The 19,512-nt window shown below is 49.9% G+C and overlaps 2 protein-coding genes across 8 annotated transcripts in view; both read right to left on the reverse strand.

Annotated features, from left to right (window-relative positions):
* Positions 1-409: 409 nt before the first annotated feature.
* On the reverse strand, positions 410-4,349 carry VAMP3 (vesicle associated membrane protein 3). The gene is made up of 5 exons (XM_074924880.1): positions 4,220-4,349; positions 2,762-2,843; positions 1,962-2,120; positions 1,238-1,292; positions 410-562 (listed from the first exon to the last, which is right to left on the reverse strand). Coding segments are annotated over exons 1-5 (318 nt in total). The 5' UTR covers positions 4,222-4,349; the 3' UTR covers positions 410-542.
* A 3,818-nt stretch (positions 4,350-8,167) lies between these two features.
* CAMTA1 (calmodulin binding transcription activator 1) overlaps positions 8,168-19,512 on the reverse strand; it is a 293,026-nt gene continuing 281,681 nt past the window's right edge. For 4 of the 7 annotated variants that reach the window (XM_074924718.1, XM_074924715.1, XM_074924720.1 and 1 more), the window contains one exon: positions 8,168-9,912. In XM_074924718.1, coding sequence (XP_074780819.1) covers positions 9,849-9,912 — 64 coding nt within the window. In that variant the 3' untranslated portion in view covers positions 8,168-9,848. Of the gene's footprint in view, positions 9,913-14,272; positions 14,455-18,642; positions 18,674-19,512 lie in introns of all 7 variants that reach the window. The other 3 variants (XM_074924719.1, XM_074924716.1, XM_074924714.1) reach the window with 2 other exon arrangements.

Consider the following 19,512-nt stretch of genomic DNA (forward strand, 5'->3'; position numbering starts at 1 on the left):
CGCTCCCACACACCGGGGCCACGTGCGCGTCCCGCGCCCCGCCCGTAGGAGGAGGAGCCGGAGGCGGGGTCGGAGCCGCTTTATTGGAGGAAACGCGCGCGAGGGGGCCGGGCGAGGCGGCGGGGGAGGGCGCCGCCCCGCCCCTCACGCGCCGCCGCACGCGGCCCCCGTGCGCCCGCCGGCCCCTCCGCCACGTGCGGCCCCGCCCCCGCGCGGGGTGGGCCGGAGGGCGGGGCCTGAGCGGGGGGGCGGGGCCCCGGGCGGGTCCGGCCCGGAGCCACCGGCAGTCACCGGCAGAGTCCGCGACCCGTGACGGCACCACCCGGGGAAACGCCGGGGCCGAGTCCTCCGCGAGGGGTGGGCTGTGCTGGTTAGTAATTCACGACAGGAGTGTCTTAAGGCAACCGGGTGAAGCTAGTTAACATTTCAGTCATCAAAATAGTTTTGCCTGAAACAGCAGAAAATGGGCTGAGAATACAGCGGGTTTGAAGTGGGAGGCTGAAGATTGGCACCTTCAGTCGGTCTGAGTTTCTTCCTGTGACTCATGAAGGCACACTGCAGACTGCAGAAAGAAGAGAAGCATTGGACGGTCTCCTTCGGCCCCGCACCGTAACAACCCTGCATCTGAACAACTCGGGACTCTAGAGACAGGCCGAGAGGGCTGTAAGCATTTCCCACATTCCCAGCTTTAGCTTTCCTTCGTGCGTGCACACCGATGATTCCTCACCCAGGACCTGCTGCCAATGGTTACTGCAGCGTTTGCCACTGTACCACAGCACAGGCTCAAGCTTTGTCCTCCCACAAAATATTCCTGCATGACACGAGAACTCACACCGAAGGCTGTACCCCACGCTCCCTGCCTTGCTCCTGACCCAACAGCAGCATCGTTTCACCCAGCAGCAAAGTCCCTCCTTGAGGAGAGCCCACCCGTCCCGCAGCACCCGCCGCGCTGGAACAGGCTCATCCAGCGAGCAGCTGGGGCAGGTAAAGGCAGTTCCCAGGAGCACGTGGTACTTCTGACATTTCTGCAACACACAGCTGTAAAAGGGCTGCTCCTGGTTTCTAAGTCCCTGCTACTTTCACCTGTTTCGCTCTGCAGAGGTGTTTGAGATCCGCCCGCTGGAGCTCCCACAGTGCTCACGCTTTACCACTCACCGCAGGCAAAGCAGCGGTTCACTAGAGAACTAACACCACCTACTCCAACCCTAGGAGAAATCCCCATTTTGGTGAAACTTACCAATAATGATGATGATGATGATAAGGAGAACAACAGCGATCAATATCGCCCACATCTGTGGAAAAAGCCATACAACACTTAGGAGAAACCACACAGCAGCATTAACTGGCCTTGGGGGTAGAGGAAAGCAGCCCCTGCAAGGTGCTTCTGCACCGCGGAGAACCAAACTTCTTCAGTGAGCGAGCTCGATGCACCATGACGGCTCCGAGACGGTGCCCGGGCACAGAGAACAGACCGGCAGGTCCTTCTCACTGCAAAGCCTGCCCCAGGTGACAGAGCAAGCAGGGCTAGAGAACTGTTAAACACCACTCTGCTCTCACCCTGCACCACAGCTCCTGCTGGCCTGGTTGCTCAGAGATGATTCCAACCTTTGCCAACAGCTCCAAGTGCAGGAGGCTGAGCCAGCTCCTTCTGCCTTCCAACACTTCCTGCACAGTAACTCAGCCTATGTGCTTTTGGTCTTTTCCTTCCTGTTCACCTAAGCCTCAGACTACTGAGCTTCCTTCTGGCTGTTACCATCTTAAACAAGGTCTTACATCAAGCAACATGGCTGGTAATTCAGCTTTTGGTTACTTCACCTAACCACCATGCCATGTTTTAAAAAAGCAGATGCTACAATTTAAATAACATTGGCTAAAGTCACTTTTACTTCTGCTTTTTGAGAAGCCAATCATAACAGCGTTAAATGCAACACTGCATAGTGTAATATGCAAGTCATGGTTACCTTACAGTTCTTCCACCAATACTTTCTTTTCAGCTTGGCCGCACTGGTCTCAAACTGGGAAGCTCCTGCTTGCAGTGCATCAGCACGGTCATCCAACTCTGAGAGCTTCTGATCTCGCTCCAACACCTTGTCCACGTTCACTCTCATGATGTCAACCACCTACATCGGTTTAATGCTTACAGTAAGTTATCAGTTGTGTTACTCACTGTGGAACTTATTTGCAGGCAACAGATGGTACTCGGTGTTCTCTTCTCAGAAGGAGTAGCTATTGCCTTAGTATCTCACATCATAAACTTAAACAACACTGTGAAATTCACCCGTGGCTGGCTGCCCCTGGTACCTACTTTAGAATGTCAGCAGTGCAAGTTGTGCTGGCACTCCCTTAAACCCGAGAGATAACTCCTGGCTCGCTTCAGGAGTTGAGGCACATAAACATGATCTAGCCAGCCACAACTCAAAAAATACTGCCAGCGGCCAGCCTGGCTCCCCAGAAGTCCGGGCAAGCCCTGCTTGGCAGTCAGCCTTCAGTGCTACCAGTGAGAGGAAGAACAAAGGGTTTTTATCTTCACTTATGCCAAATGCTCAATCACTGAGTTTGCAGCTAACATCTGGCCGCTGGTAACTTCTCTCTACTTCCCCACTCCAGCTGAATGGATTTTTTTAAAAACCTTTGCAAGAGTTAAGATGAGACAAGGATAATAACGATAATGAACGATACCAGGCTTCCCCTTCAAACTGCTTCTAGTTATATAGGTTTCACCAAGAACAACAGATACACTGCTAACAGTCTAGACTTTTACCTCATCTACTTGGTTTTGAGTCTGCTGAAGACGACGATTGCTGCCAGCAGCCACATTTGAGCTTGCAGGGACACTGGCCGACCTGCAGTAAAGAAAGTCATCATTATTCTGTTTAGCTTTTGATAGGTTTAAGTGGATATGCTTAGATTACACAAGTTATCTGACATTCCTGAAAGTGGGGAACTTGTATCCTTGGAATAAATATAGGGCAGTTTCCTACTGGAAGGGGAAGTGATGTTTTAACAGCTGATAACAGGTGTACCTCATGCAGCGTCCCAGACACCCTGCCAACAAATTGCTTGACATGTTCAAAGCCAGCAACGGCTTGCTAACGCTATGGTTTACAATAAGGCATATGACAACTCCTACATAAGTTCATCGGGCTCAAACATTCAAGTACTGGGGCTCAGGGGTGTTCTTGTTTTCCAGTAGGAACACAAATACTAAGCTTCAAACTTCAGTAGCTTACAAAAAATTAAGCACATAAACTTAACAGTTATTCTAACTATGTGCTCTTCCAGCGGTTGCTTCTGTTTCTGTTCTGAAACATGGAGCAAGAGAAAGCACAAGGAAAAAGTGTTCAGCACATACAATGATTTACCTCCGGTCAGCTCTGAATTCATAACCTCAGGCAGTTGAGTTCTTACCAGCTACAACAGCCTGAACCTTTGTAACAGATGCAAGATACTTCTCACACTTTTTTCACTGCTTTACCAAGTTTTTGCTGTGTATCTCCAGAACTAGCTGTCCTCAGTCTGCTTTTCTACGTTTTCCTTTCTTCTGCACCAGAAGCAGGTACCGTCTAGTGCATCCCAATACACAAAAGTGCTGAATCTGAACGCTGGCTGTATTTACATCTCTGCACATCGACTTCTAATTTACTTCTAGTTTAGCAAGAACAAACGGACACACGCGCCACGAGCAAGCCAGGAAGGCTACGACCAGGCTCAAGAGCCCTCCCGGTACAGCACAGCGCAACAGCTCTGCTGTTCTGGCACTCGATTCGCCCTTCCCGCCGCTGGCCCCGGGCCGGGCAGTCTGGGAAGTGACCCCCCCTTCTGAGAGCAGCCGTCCCAACACCGCGACAAGCTCGCGGCCGCAGGAGGCTCAGGGCTCCGGTTCCAAGGGCAGCGCCTTCAGAGGCGCCAGGGCGGGCGGGACCCCGCCGGGATGGCCGCGGAGCGCCAGGACCGGGCAGCCCGGCGGCAGCTGAACGCCCCAGGGCCCGGCCCGAGCGGCGATGGCGGGGCTCGGCCTCCCACCGCTACCGGAGCCCCCGCGGGCCCAGGGCCGGGCCGCCCGCGCTGCACCGTCGGCCTCAGCCACCGCCCGCTCCCGCCGCCACCGCCCGCCTGGGCGCGGCTGGATCGGTGGGGCCGGGCCGGGCTGGGCCGAGCCCGCCGCCCCTCCCGCGGCCTCCCGGCCGGCCCGCAGCCCCCTGCCCCGGCCCGCACTCACATCCCGCTGGGAGGGTCGGGCGGCGGCACCGGGAGAGCGACTGGTCGGACCCCAACGGGAACTTCGTGCACCCGCAGCGGCGCCCAGGATGTGACGACAGAGCAGGGCGGGGCTTGGGCGGGGCCCGGGTAAAACCCCCCGCCCCAGGGGAGGCGGTACGCTGGTAAACCACGCCCCCAGAGCCGCTGCGCGGGAGCCGCGTCCGCGGGGCGGGGCGGGGTCCGGGAGCGCGCGCCAGCACGTGACGGCACCACCTGAGGGGGCACGTGACGGCACCACCTGAGGGGGCACGTGACGGCACCACCTGAGGGGGCACGTGACGGCACCACCTGAGGGGGCACGTGACGGCCCGCCGCGCCCGGCCGTGGGGGCGGGGCCGCGCAGACCACGCCGGTACCGGGGGGTTGGGGTTGGGGGCGCTCGCCTCCCCCTTGGCCGCGTCCGGCGCCTCCGGCCGCCCCGCGCCTGTCGGTGCTCCCGGAGCGCGGCCTGGGGCGCGACCCCGCGCGGGAGCGTGTGCGGGAGCTTGTGCGGCTCCTCCGGGGGCTTCATACCGCCTCGGCACGTGCCGCGCGTCACCGGGGCTCCGCGCCCCGGCGGGCCCTGCCCGCGCTGGACCAGACGTTTCCGCCGCAGCCGCGTCCTTCTGCCGCCGGCCGCGCGGTGCTCGCGAGGCGCCAAGGCCGCCCCAGGCTCCCGCTGCCGCTCAGGGAGGGGCGGGCGGGGGACACGCCGGGGCCGACAGGGCTGGTCCGGGCAGAGAACGGCGACCTCGGAGATAAGGCTGCGTGGCACGATGGTGGGAGGCACCGACTGCATCGCGTGTCCTTGTTTTTTGTTCTTGTTTCCTTCACTTTATCTCAACCTCAGGCACTGTTTCTCACGTTTGCTCTCCCAGTTCTCTTCCCCGTGACGCTGGGGAGAACGGGGGGGGGGGGGGGGGGGTGGGAACGAGCAGGCAGCTGGTGGGTGCTCGCTTTCTGCCAGGGTCACCCCACCACGATGCTGAAGTGGAACCCAGGAATTAACAGACACGTAAAAGGGAGAATCAGGGAGGGAGCTGTGAGCAAGTAAATAGCGGAGTTAAATGCCAATTTCTTCTGAAAGAGAAACGTCATCGTTTTTCTACTCCAGAAGAAACTTCATGAAATCTCATGTTTTGGAATTACAGTGGCACGAACGGAGTCTTTCACAGACTTCAACAGTGATTTGTTAAAGCTGTTTTTCCCTGCCACCCTTGGAGCCGGGTACAGAAGGGTTGATTCATGTAACTTGCAACTATTATCTGTTCAGTGCAACAGTTCAGTCTCATTTATTAGTGTTATTGTGACCTCTCACGTTTCTGCATCATCAGGCATCCTGAATTCTACCATGATTCACCTGCTTTGTGCAGGATATAGCATTCTACTACTGGGTGTGTGTCCCTGCCCTGAAAGTGACTGTCTGCTGAAGATCTGAAAATAATTCGATCACAGCAAAGCCAGTTGTCCATAGATGAATACCTGTCTGCCATGCTTATACTATTCTATAGAACTGCCTTAAGTTGCGTTAAAAAACCTCATCAGGACTGGTGCCATCTAAGGGCTGGTGAAATATTTACAAATACGTAGTATTATGTCACCTTACAGAATTTCACATGACATTTCCAAATTTGAAAAACTACAGTGTATTGCCTTGAAAACTAATTTCCACCAAACCAAGCTGCTAGCTGCAGCTGGGCAGATCTTGTATTTTAAGGACAAATGGATTTTTAAAGCTTTTGCATAGTTGCAATCATCTTGGCAAAGCCTGTAATTTGTGGCTCAGATATTAGGGGCAGATGGTGCCCAGCGTCTGCGGCTTCAAACCAGTTTTCCTTTCTGCTGGAAGAGCGCAGACAGCACTCAAAAGAAGCTTCTGCTTGGGGGGGAGGCCTTGGGGAAGCAGCAGAGGGCGGCTGGCGTGGGAAGGTTTTGCCTCGCTGCTGGCAGGGCCCCGGCCCCAGAGCTGCACCCTCCGGCGGGAGGCCCCGCAGAGTTCCCTGCCCCGGCCGCGGGCCTGGGCGCCGGGGTTACAACCCCTGAGGGGCCGCTGACAAGCAGGTTGTGTAGGAGGAGAAACAATTTTTTCGTGCTTGCTTACGACTGAAGGAGCACGTCGCGCTCTGAAACTAGACAGAAGAGACTTGTTTAAACAGAGGCACACGCTTTGTATGGGGAAATTTTCTTTGTTTTTAATTTACAGCAGAAAGAATATAAAGCATTCAGAAAACATTTTCCATATTTTAAGGGCAATTCAAAACATTTTGCATGGTTCCAGCAGCTGAGTTCTTCAACAGATCCATTGATTCAGTGATGCTTTACATGCACGGTTACAAAAATAAAACTTACAAAAGAGAAGACATCTATACTAGTTTTACATGCAAGTCTTGGGGACCCCCCATTGGGCACCAGCTATTGTGTGGAACTGCCATAAGCGTGCAACCAGAGAGGGGGTTCATGTTATATTCTGTATTTCTTTCACACAGTATTACTGCTGTCGAATGTGTTTCACAAAGGAGCAATTCCATTATCAGAAGACAGAAGATCTGGCTCCTGGCACTTGGGAATGCGAATTTTCCCGGAAAGCTGCACTTACTTATCTTCCATGAAAATGTAAGTTCCACAACCAAGGAAAGGGTGAGCAGAATCACTTCACTGCGGGGGGAGTCTCCAACTCCCCAGTGATACACTGAAGGGTTATGGCCCGACACAACAAAGCACTCGGAAGCTGCACTTGGCTTCAAGCGTGCGAGGAGTTCTGCTGCGCCTGCGGAACCGCCTGCACGTTTAACAGCAAGTACCCGCTTACACGTTTGGCTGAAGCAGGATCTAGATTAGTAGATACACCACCAGGCCCATGGATCTGGAAGAGTAATTTGAAATAGCTCTGTATATTACTGAATCATTTTCTGTAAAGACAGGGAGTTAAAACATTTCCACTGAGGTCACTACTCTTGCTAGGAAAAGGTCAATTTTATATTGTCACGTATTGGTTAATGGGAGCAACATTTAGGTTTCAAAATGCCGGAGTTCTTCCAGTATTCATACAGAGCATTTCCAATTCGTTCCAAAGGAGATTCTTCAGCATCTCCTGTTCTGTTTTTGTGTGAGAGGAAAATTTAGCGGTTAAGGTCCCAATTCCATACAGTAAATTGAGGCTGCGAGGCTGCCCACAGGCACAGTGTGAGCGCCAGGCCATTCGTTTTTGTTTTTTCCCTTTTTTTAAAATTGAATCAGGTCATAAAGCAGCAGTTCAGAAATGTACAAGAGAATTCTGATAATGAGCTATAGCACATCTACTGTAATTCAATGCTGGCAGTGAAAAGAAGTAATTAAAAACAGGTACAATTATAGAAAAGGCACCAAGAGCACTGACCCCAGTTTTTTTTTGCCACAATCTTTGTTTTTACTCTTCTTTTGAAGACACCAGTTTAAAAGCTTCTTATGTGTGAATATTTTTAGGCTTCACAACAAGCCTTGCGTTTAAACATTGCAGTTGGTGGCCGGGATCAAGCAAGAACAACTATTCCAAAACTAACAATCTCAAATTTACACCAGTCCATTCAGAAATTTTAAACTGCCATGAGCAAAACAAACACACAGGAGCCGTTTCTGATCTCAGACACATGTACATAACCCACAGTAACGACAGACTTCAGGAGTTTCTTCCCTTACATTCCTGTGTAATAAAGATCAGAACCTGGTTCCCATTGTCGAGAATTTGTGACAGTTTTAAATTAGTAGTTCAATTTAAAAAAATCTAATTTCTTTGGCTCCTCACTATGTGGAAATAGCAATATACCATGACACCCCTACAAGATCAGTTTGCATCTTTTTTTAAGTTTTACTTAATTTTTTTTTTAATTTTTTGTGCAATTTTTATTACATTTTCTGACTTCCAGCAGGAGATATGAAAATGTGAAACATATTTTCTACGTTCTTACTATTTCTTTTTTTTTTTTTTTTCATTTTATGTTCATTCTAAGTGTTCTTTATTGGAGTGAGTGTATGGTGTTAAGCTAGATACGGTTTTTGTACTCTTATGATTATCTGCTCTGCAAAAGTAACTTAATTTTCTTAAGCAATATTAGCATTCACATTACTTGGCACCATTGGCAAAAAAAAAAAAAAAGACGGGGGAAAAAAAAAAAAGGAGGGAATAAATAAATTAAATCCAACCAAACCAAACTCCTGGTAGCCAAAATCAAATGTAAACATATCCTTTTTTTTCTTTTTTTTTTTTTTTTTTTTTTAAAGTAATGTTGCTCTGCCTTTTTTTCCTAAGTCTAAATACAGTAGCTCTTTTTTGCCATTTAGTCATGCTTTAGCAAAAATGTTCTTCTAAAGAACATTTAAAATAAAGTTTCTTATAGTGAAATAAAGTTTTTGTTTCATTTTACAGACCATAGCCACTAATGCTTTGCTTTGTTCATTTCTTTTTCTTGAGTTCATGCACATATCTCTTTGTTTTAATATATACAATATGTACAAACAATACATCCACACTCTTCTCGTTCATTCAGACAAAACTATACAAATAATAATTTTATCTTGCCAAGTTTTTGACCCTTTGTGAATAAAATATTTAGTAATTAATCAATATATTCCCTTTCAAATATTTTTTTCTCATTTTCCATTTCTACCTTCTATATATACAGAAACTGCCCAGATTTTGATGAAGTAGCCAAAATAAGGAATTTACTGGCCAGAATGCAGCACCACTCTGATCTTTAGGTGGTATAAAATGTCCAGGCAACATATGTATGTGACTCTGCAAAATGACAAGAGGTTTGACAAGTACTTAAGATAAAAAGCTACATGTTTGACAAATTATTTTAAGAACTTAATTAAAATAATAGTACATGAAAGTAAGGCTAGAAAATAAAGTGCTGAATATGAGAGAAAGTACATGACAATTGATATGTTTGCAGGTTCTAGTAAAAATACCAAAAAAACTTTTTAAAACTTGCTTAAGCTGCTCTCTCCGTTCCTCATGCATTACCCGTTTATCTCACACACCAACCCTTCTGTAAGTTCCCACGGGATGTATTAAAAACCTGCAGATTTAAAAAGTTGCATTAAGTGTGCTGTAGAGATTTAAATAAAACACAAAGGACAGAAGTGCGAAGGAAATGAGGATGCATGGACCCAATAAAGATGTACTGATCTAAGCCCCTCCACTGAGACTCTCAAAGCTTCAGTTTCTTGGAGATGACTGACAGGTGCAGGAACAGCATTCTTGTGTTGCTTGTGCATTCCCACCTTTTCTTAACAATATTTTTGGTATAATATTTGTACAGTTCCACATGTTGTTTAATACAGCCCTATATGAAAAGGATAATTAATCGCTTCTTCCTTCTCGGAGAATGAAGCAACTCACAATTTCTTCCTGGTGTCTTTTGTTTTCCCCATGATCCAACAGAAGATTGAGTTCCAAGATGTCTTGCTGAACAAATTAAAAGTTGTCCATGAAAGTGCAAATGCAATGACCAAAACATTACTGTTAAAATCCTGCAGCTGGTATTTCCAGAACTGCAGTGGGTATTTTTGTTGTTGTTGTTGTATGTCTCTGCTAAAAACAGAAAATGAAAACAGTCTGAAAAGCAATGTCACATTGCTACGGGATGCTGCTGCGTATCTTCAAGTTCCTTGGCCTTTTTCAATTCTTTCACTCTGAAAAAACAAAGAGGAGCTATATAACACTTCTATTGTGACTCTCTTTCAAGACAGAAAAATCAAAATGAGTCCTCATTCTGACCTCCCAGCCAGCTCCCAGCCACACGACGGGAGGGCAGCGTGTTCCTGACACCACAAACAGTTGGAAGCGCAAGAACGGGCCGCTCGAAATCCGAGACAGGACGCATCTGGGGAGAGACGCTTCTCTCCAGCTATGCCCTCCTCCTGGCGGTTGTGCCTACAGCCAGACTCTGCTCGGGCACTGGCCTATTTAGTGGCGTGGGGGTTCTGGCTGCTGGCCAGCAGCTGCCTCGGCAGCCGCCCGCTGCCCCGGCTCTTAGGGCAAAGGGGCCTCCCGGTGCCGGCCCCTGGCCCCAACACGGCCCAGGTGGGGACACCTCGGTGTCGCGCCCAGCACAGCAGGGGAACGTCAGTCAGTCGTGCTTGCACGGGCAGCTGGATGTTGTACGGAATCTCACCTACGAAAGCGTTTACACTCGAGTAGAAGAACTGGTAGGGGGGTGAAGAAAGGTAATCGACTCCATGCTTACTGCAGTGCCAGCGGCCGTTTTCTAGCACGTGGTGCGTGGCAGATCCATCCTGTCCCAGGCAGCAGTGGAGGACACTGCGTGCCAAGGGAGATGAACCCACAACACAAAGAGTCCCTCTCCCTAGCTGCGGCCCAATGCTTCGGTTCTCAACTCCCTCAAACGCATGCAGAACGTTACCTCCTCTAGCACTTGTCAGCACAAGAACTAAATCATCCCTGAAAGCTGAAATGAAAATTAAATTAAAAGGATGAAGAGAAGGGACTCATTTCAATCCCATCAAGTGAAGCAGAATTCTGCATCCACGCTGGAGCAGCAGCAACCCTCTGCGCAGGCCGACGCGCTGGCTGCTGTCGGGGAACGCTCCCTGCAAAGGGGCCCGGCGGAGCCCGGGGCGCGTGGCTCTGCCTCCGTCGGCAGGGAGCTCCTCTGCAGCGCGTCCCCTTTGCCACCTGCCTCCATGTGCCTCCCCTCTGCTACTGCCGGGGAGGGTCCCCAAAAGGAGCAGAACAGAGCCCACATCGAGGGGATTTAGCAAAGCATGGACATGCCCAACCGATGTGGCAAAAACTTGAAAGGACAAGTGACGAAGGTATGGTACCAAGAACTGTGGTACCAAGAACTGTGTGTGCCAATCCAACTACGAGTGAGACCTTAACAAAGCCCAAGTAAACAGATAGTAAAAGGTGTCGGGAGAGCCAAGCAGCAGCAAGGCCAGTCTGCAGCTGCTGTGCACAGACTGCCACTCACATATCCCCTCTTGGCTCCTGCACCCGTCCGCTGACACAAGGATAGATGAGGCTAAAAACTGACCTCTATAAATACACCTCCATTTCGCTGTTTCATTTATTCACTTTTCTGCACATACTATTACTCGGAATCACAGTCAAAGGGAGCTGGCTGCTTTTAACTCTTGGTTTTAGCTGACTCAAAGCTCTAGCACTCAAAGGCGTCTGTTCCCTTTATTTGTGAAATTGGGGGAAAGAGGAGTCGATGAATAAATCACACTAACCAATATGCAGGTCAGGCCTTTGCTAGTTACCTTAATTCCACCAACTGTGAGAATATCACGCATGGAAAGACAGAGGGCTCTGCTAGTCCAAATGCACGTGCCGCTTCCAGAGCCTGAAGCTCTACATCCAAGGGGCTACGGCACAACTCCGCAATCCGAGTCTGGCCCGGGGGTAGTCTGTCCCTTGAAATTATAACTAACATTGCTATTACCACCCCACTCAGAAGCGGAAGGTGAGCCACGATCCCTGCTGTGCTGGAAGAACGTGGGATGCCTCTGTGCACTAGGTAATTTTTAAGGCTTAAATTAACTATGTTCGAGATACCATCAATTAATGCATGATTTGCAGTGCAACTTCCAAGTGTTTTCTGTTGCACTTCAGTACTGTAATGTAAAATTAACCTGTTATTACAGATGTCTTACTGAGAACATGCACATTAGATAAGCTGGTGGCTCTAACTGAGACATGCTATACCTTTGTTCAGCACTCAACATGCACGGGCTACACTAACAAAGCACTTTGCTGGGAGAATGCACGACATGCTTTGCTGCAAACTTCAACCTACAGCATGCAACATCTGTACTGGTGCAGACCTCTTCAATCTGTTTAACTGAACACACATGCCCACGGAAGTTAATTACTACAGCACTCAACATTTGCACTACTACAGATCCTATTCAGAAATATGCAACACTGCCCTTGCTCAAGTCTGCTTTACATCAGTTTACAGATTTTCAGGCTTATAAAGATGTTGCAAGTGCAATGATAATTACTGCTTAAAAACACAAGCAGCTACTAGCACAGAATTTCCCTATGGCAAAGATACAGACTTTGAAATTTGTCACGGGTACATTACTGGAAGATGATGCTCAGTATCTAATATTTTAAAACAAACCCTGCGTTCCGCAGCATTTATACACTTAAAACTTCAAGATGATGACCATCTGAATTTATTAATTAAGCTAACCTCTGTGTTCGGCATACATAACCGTGCACATGTTACATGGAGAGGGGGGGCCGCTGCTCCTCGCCCCAAGAGCTGGCGCGGGGAGGCCAGAGAAGCTCTCCCCTTGCCCTGCGCTGGCAGCCCGGGGGAGCTGGGGGATCTGTGGTGCAGTCCGGGGGAGCCCAGCGCCTCTCCCTGCTGCCAGTAACCAGCGAATCCACGGGCAGACCCCACGGGGGAGCGCTGCAGCGCCGGGACTGCCGGCTGCTTCCCCAGCGCACCCGCTGAGCCAGGTACCAGACCAAGGTAACCCACTTATCATTTAGAGTAACTGTTCTTAAACAAGCCCCTGAATTGCTTTATCAAGAGAACCTAAACCTAATCGCTTTCAACCAACTAATTCTTTATTGGATAGTCTTCACTGCAGCCTTTCCTGTGTCCTAAGAGTCCTTTTAGTCCTCACTTCACACTTCATTTTGAGTTAAGTTCCTCACTCAGTGGTACTTTGATTTGATTTTGTTACAACAATATAAAGTGCCAACATGAGTGTGAAGCAAGCATTTCCTTTCCATTAGTGCTCAATGTAACAGACCCTCTAAATTTTCAAATACAGTTTAAAATAAAGTTTGACCCAGGAAGAATTTTGGACAAATTAGGACCCTTGAAGATAGAAGTTCACTAAGTGCTACTAGGAGAGCTTTTAAGTCAACAACACAGCATTGCCTTCACGCCAGGCAGTGATCTTCTGCGGTTCGTATCTTCAACTCCTCAATTCAGGCAGGAGAAGAGGGCCAGGTGTAGCATTTTCAGTCACAAGCATTAATGAACTGCTCTAAGAAGAGGAAAAGGAACACTACTGGAATTTATAAAATGGTACAGCAGAAAGGATGTTCTTATGGAAGATGTTTCAATCCAGTTTGGTGACTTACAGTGCGACTTTTAAATACCAGAAGAAACGAGCACACTGAGAGCAAGTAATACCAGCAGAGCTGATGGCTGGCACGCAGCCCTCTCCAGAGGTCGGCAGGCACAGGCACGCTGGCTTGGGTCACTCTGGAAGGGCCGCCAGCTGCCCAGGCACTGGAGGGAAGGAGGTTTCCAGCGACACACGGCTGCCAGGCAGAGCGCACCGGGGAGGGGAATGGGCTCTGGCTGCTGCCAGACTCCAACAAGAAGTACCCTCCCACTCCAGCAGCTACGACACCGTGCACGGAACAGCAAGGACCGTAGATGTGGTTCTGCACTGATGAAGTCTTCGACCAAAACCTCCTCAGATAACACTTCCTCCAGATGGTAAGGGCCTCTAAGGGACAAAGTCATTCCCTCAGCGGTTGCTGAGGAGCACATGGATGGAAAAGCGCGTGCAGTACAGGTGACTGATGAGGTGTCTGAACCAGCCGCGGTGCTGACGCACAGAAAGGGAAAAGAAGATAATTTTCAGCTAGGAGCTTTGAACCCTGACACTTGGGAGCTACGTCCCGGCTCTCAGATTGCTCCAGCCAGACAAAGCTTCTGCCCTTTGGACCGCGTTACTTACTTGGCCGCCGCACAGGAGGTTGCATCAACACGTGCTGAAGCGATGTAGAAAGCGACAGCCCCAGAAGCGAGCAGCAGCTCCTCTCCCCACGCGCCCTCCCCACTCCTCTATGGGCGTGTGTCAGCAAATGGATTAGGCCTACTCAGAAAAAGTTACAGCAAACGATGGCTTCATGGGTAAAGCGTAACACAAAGCTGCTTCATCAGATTTACTCCATAATGCCCAGCCAGGGAAATGTTTAATGAGTCTGAATGCTGAAGATCAGGATAAAGGAGAGGGTGCAGGAGCCAGAGAAGGCTGGCTGGCGAGTTACCTGTTGCTCTGAGAGCTGAAATGGCCTGTGGGATATTTAAGAAAAGGGAGCTCTTGCCTTTTTCCAGATATCTCATTTGGGCAGCAAAACAAAAAAGACAGAAAGGCCCAATAAGAACAACACCCCAGAGCACGCGATCTGCGATTTAACACACACATTTGAGCTCCAGATACATTCAGCCCCTGCAAGAGGTAAATGAAAAAAGAAATTACTTTGAAAACCTTTGTTGCAGGTACAGTGACGCATATCCAAATACGACATTTTCTCACATTGTCCTGAACTTGAACAAATGGGACTTTTCAATCCCTTAAACTTTTCCCCCATTCTCAATCTTACTAAGAGATGTAAGAAACCGTGTCCTTAAATGCAACGGCTGCTGCAGAGCATACATTAAAAACACAAAAAATACAAGTCCTAGGTGCATGGGAGTAGGAGAGGCTTTGTTGCTGAAATGCCAAGAGAGGGAAGCGTATGCAGAGAACAACAAAATATAGTAGATGTTGTTTATTCAGGTATGAAATAAAGTTGTACTTACCAGAGAAAGTGACCTCGGGCGTTACACGCACTCCCCAAACCGGAGAGCAGCGGTTATCAGAGCTAAGAAACGGGGTGTGGGTGAGGGCTATTTTTATATGAAAGATGCCATGAATGAATGCATTCGTTACCACTCATGATACAGGTAACAAGTGCACTTGTTCTGCCCCAGAGAGGACACAAGTTTTGCTGCCGGCAGCAAGCAATCTGCTGGCCTAAGGACGGGGAGAGCCTCGCTCCCCGTGATCCACCACCGGCGCCAGGAGCGCGGCCACGGGTCACGGTCTGCTCGTGCCGGCACCCGGCCTGGAGCAAAGCTCTCCTGCAAGGGGCTGCAGCGGGTGGTGGGACGCCCATGTAGCTGGCACTGCCATCAGCGGGGCTCTCCACTGGAGTGGCCTCCCCTCAGATGAAAACTATTACTTAAAGGCAATAGTAACTCTTTGGGTTTTTTCTAGAAAGTCTTTTAATTTCTGCCACAGAAAGATAGCAAGTTTTGTCTCACAAGTTGGCCAATAAAATCTCCCACCTCTCCCTCTTTACTGATCCTGGCGTAATGTAACCCAAGTAAATTGGAAAAATTAATGAAATCAATTTGGAAAGAGGTTTTCAAACGGAAACATGGAAGCAATTGTTGCGATCGTTTATGTGCACACGAAGCCTAGGTCAGCAGGGTGTCCGTGTCCAGAGCACACGGATTGGCGACTGCAGACACACGTACGTGCACGTGCTCCGTCAGCAAACACGGGCACGTCCGCTTGTGCCCATCAGAAGGCCCAGAGATACTTTTCTTACGTGCATGCACACCAGCAGCGTATGCACACAGGTTGCTATCAGAACGCAAAGCAGCAAAAAATCATTTGCTGGACAGACTTATCTTGGCAGAACAGCAGCTTTTTTCTTTTGTGACAGTTCATAGCTTACTTTTTCCAGGTAAGCAGAGAACTCCCCCGTTTCCCCACCAATCCCACATCACCTGCCATTTGAGGCAAAACCTGCAAACGCTACTAAACTTCCAGAATCTGCTTCCTGCTGATTTCTCAGAGGCTGTTACACACACAAAGCCTTAGAGCGCAACAACCATCCTTCCCCTGACGCCTACGAGCGGCCATCAGCTGCGCCCGCAGCAGCGTCACTGCGCGGGATCCAGAGAGTGCCTCAGCCCTGCCGGGCCCCGGGAGGGAGCCGAGCACCGGCCACGGGCCTGGACCCTGTGCTTGCTCCTCTCTGCAGCTCCCTGACCCGAGCACTGGCTGCACAACTCAGGCCAGTTTTGGTGCATCTTGAGGCTGTAGTGTGCATCTGCTCTCTTAGCAGGAGCCCCAGCCCTGACTGGAAAGGCACAACAGCACCATCGCTTTACTCTTCTATGTTGCACATTCAGCTTTGAACCCAACCGGCCCGCTCTGGTGCGCACATTTCAGTTTATATTATTTCTCCTATTCATAGAACAAAGGTTTAAGGACACATCCCCTCCTGCCTGGCGCGCAGAGGTTACCCCAGTGCTGCCAGTGGGGAGCGCAGCTCCCGGCCTGCGCCGCTCCCGGGGCTGCAGGTGCCCCACGGGCCGAGGTGCCCGGGAGCGGCAGGAGCCGCCCGCACGCAGGCGGCCACAGCAGCACAGCAGGAGTTCCCCGGAGGGAAGGAAGACTGAGAAGAGAGCATCAAAACGGCAGTACCAGGAGGGGCTGGAGGCAGGGGTGTGTTCTGGGCGCAGCAGCGCTGGCGGACACGCACACGGTCCCTTTTCTTACTGTGTGACAGGGCCCATGGCTGGCCAGACAAAACCAGGAAAGGCTGGGAGACACCCATTATCTCCAAGTATCGTCAGAGAATGGGTCTCACCAGGAAGCTGCTGGACAAGTCTGAGACAGTGCAGGGAGAAAAACATTTGTCTGTCTCTTCTGCTCCTGCAGCTCCTATCTCGCACCAGTGTCTCCCAGTTCTGCTGCTTCGGAAAGGCTCCACACCCCGGCCAGGGCCGCGGTGTCCGGCTGCTGCTGACAGAGAAGACAGAGCGGGAGCATCCTCCGCTCCGGCCGGCGTGGGCCCTGCTCCCCTCCTGTCCCACCGCCCCGAGGTGCCGGGCGGCTGCTGCGCCAGCTCCGCGCTCACACGCCCGGGGCTGGGGACCCGCAGCTCCTGGCTCGGGCCCAGCGCAGGCAGAGGAGGGCGAGGACGCTGCCGAAGGGAGGGAGTGCTGCTCTGCACAGCTCTGCCTGGCAGCGAGGTGACATGTCCTTTGTCTGCAGCGCTCGCTACTGCCCCACAGACGCAGTGACTGACCCCAAGGTTAAGGATGGTTAAACCTGCTCATGATTTTTTTGTATAAAAATAGACACATCCTTACAACAGAGGAAGGTCAATTTATCCAATCAGAATGACTTTTTTTTTTGAACCTACAGTGAATTTTGTTTTTCAAAACCAAACTGTGTTTTTCTTCAAGAGGCTGAAACAAGACACCCAACTGTAGACCAAAAATTACCAACCCTACTTATACACAAAGCATCAGGTTTATAAAAACAAGTCATCCAGTCAGTCCACCATTATGAGAATACAAGCTCTTGTTACACACTTCCCAAATTAACCTGCAATAGTTGTAAAGCACATCAGCATACATGCCAAGACCCGGAGGTACAGCTTTCCAGCTAACAACTTCACAGCACCTCTGCATTCGGGGGTAACGTTTCTCTTCACCAGGACAAGATCCATCCAAGTCTTAAACACTTAAACAGTTAAAGCACATCTGGGCCTTTGTCCCCATTTCATCCAGTTCTTTCTTCACTTGTTATTAGTTAAGAACTCAAATTGTTACTTGTAAAAAACTCAGAATATGCAACAAAAAGCAGTAGCACAGAAGTTGTAGTTTTGAAAGAAATGTCATTAGCTATTGCTTTTTTTTTTTTTAGGATCAATAGTTAAACAAATAGCAATGCCTCCAGCAGGCTTAAGCCCAATGCACACACTCACTCCTAAGTCACAAAAATAATCTCTGCAAATCAAAGTCAGAAAAAACCTCCATGCTCAACGATTCAGTTTTCTTTTCTGAACGTTACATGGAAGCAGGAGTCCAGGTCAGCCCTGCCTCTGCCTCTCCTCCCTTGTTGGTATCCTGGCTGGCTGCAGGTTTTGACAAAGGATAACACTGCTGTCCTGCGACCTCTCAAATGCAAGGTGGTGCTGAGCAGCCACAGCATGCCCTGCTCACCGCGGGAGCGCTCCGCCGCTGCAGCAGCCAGCGGCCCGCTCGGCACTCACTACAGCGCACGTACAGCGTCTTCACTGCAGGACTGTTTGGTTTCCTTCCCACCATGCCCACAAACAGCTTGGCGCTTAACCAGCTTAGGGAGTAACAAGCAGTGTGAAGAGCTCTTCTGCTCCTCTCTGGCTCGTGCAGAAACACCCACCCATCCAGAACAGGCTGCCTCTGTACCGCAGCTGCCTGGGATCTACCCTGAGCGCAGTCCCTGACGAAGGACATCGTTACTTGAGCGTGTGTGAGCACAGACCCCGGGAAGTTCCAAAATCTAACAACAGCCATTTGGATACTGAAAAATACCCCACCACCAATGCCGCCTAAGCATGCCCATGATGAATATACATGTCCTTTTTCACACATTCATGCATTGGTAACATCTACTGCAGAGCTCTGACCTGTTATAAAAGCAGCAGTGTTAGTCATTGCAGTAGGGTTAGTTTATACAGGATTCTGGTTTATATCATTAATGGAGGTGAAACTTACTGGCGTATCTCGGCTGCAGCCCCATGCAAGCAAGCAGAAAGCAAAAATACTTAAAATGGAAGAGAGGAACTGGCTAGCAGGCAGCTACACTCACCCTTTTGTACAGCCTATGGTCCACCAGTGGGCTTCAGATTGCAAAACAATACCAAAGAGCTATTAGCACACACATGGCAATAACCGTACCTTACCAAGAGCTCCACGTCAGGGAGAAGGAGACAACACTTCTGCTTGCCTGGAGAGAAAGAACCCTTCCCACTCCTGCCTACCGGGCTCCTCCTCCTTACCAGACCAGGCAAGAGCAGTCCCATGTTTAGGTGTTTTAGGGCAGGAAGTAATAAGCAAGTAAATCACCCCCATACTGTCATCCCCATGGCATTGCTAGCTGTGTCCTGCCTTCACTTGCAGCAATTGTCTGCTTTCTGCCTCATTCCAAACGCTCCTCCCTAAAAAACACTGCAGATCACAACCACAGCCTAGCGATGGTGGAGATACCTCTCAGAAGAGTAAAATCTTCCTAAGAATTGGAGAAAGAACAGGAAATTGGAGGTTACCTTCCCAGTGAGAGCTGACTGTACAGACCGTACATGGATTCAGCTCAGCAAACCCAAACCCACTTCGGAGCTCTTGCACTTCCTCGTGGCTCTAGATGTGTCCTATCTGGGGATCGCCAAGCAGGGGGAGTCTTTCCAAAACCATTAACTACACAAACCCTGGTTCTGTCTCTTGGGACAGCGTGCAGGAGACAGCTCAACTTGCACTAGGTGTAATGGCAAGTTTCAGGGTGAGTTAGTCAAGTGCCAGCCAACAGGTCCTGGCACTGTGGGATGATGGCAAAGCTCTCCCGGGAGGCCAGGAAGTTTCTGTGTCTCATTCTCAACAAACAACACTTCTGTGACAAGTCATGTTATGGCAGATGCATGTTTTTCATCACGTTTTTGAGAATATGACATAGATGGATAAATAC

The sequence above is a fragment of the Athene noctua genome, chromosome 22, assembly GCF_965140245.1.
Source record: "Athene noctua chromosome 22, bAthNoc1.hap1.1, whole genome shotgun sequence".
Taxonomy (NCBI): domain Eukaryota; kingdom Metazoa; phylum Chordata; class Aves; order Strigiformes; family Strigidae; genus Athene; species Athene noctua.

Excerpts from the sequence above, each read along its gene's own strand:
- VAMP3 (XM_074924880.1), bottom strand. Across the intron at positions 2,121-2,761 it reads CTCAAAACCAAGTAGATGAG|GTGGTTGACATCATGAGAGT; the intron begins GTAAAAGTCTAG and ends AAACCGATGTAG. Across the intron at positions 563-1,237 it reads CATCATCATCATCATTATTG|TCTGCAGTGTGCCTTCATGA; the intron begins GTAAGTTTCACC and ends TTCTTTCTGCAG.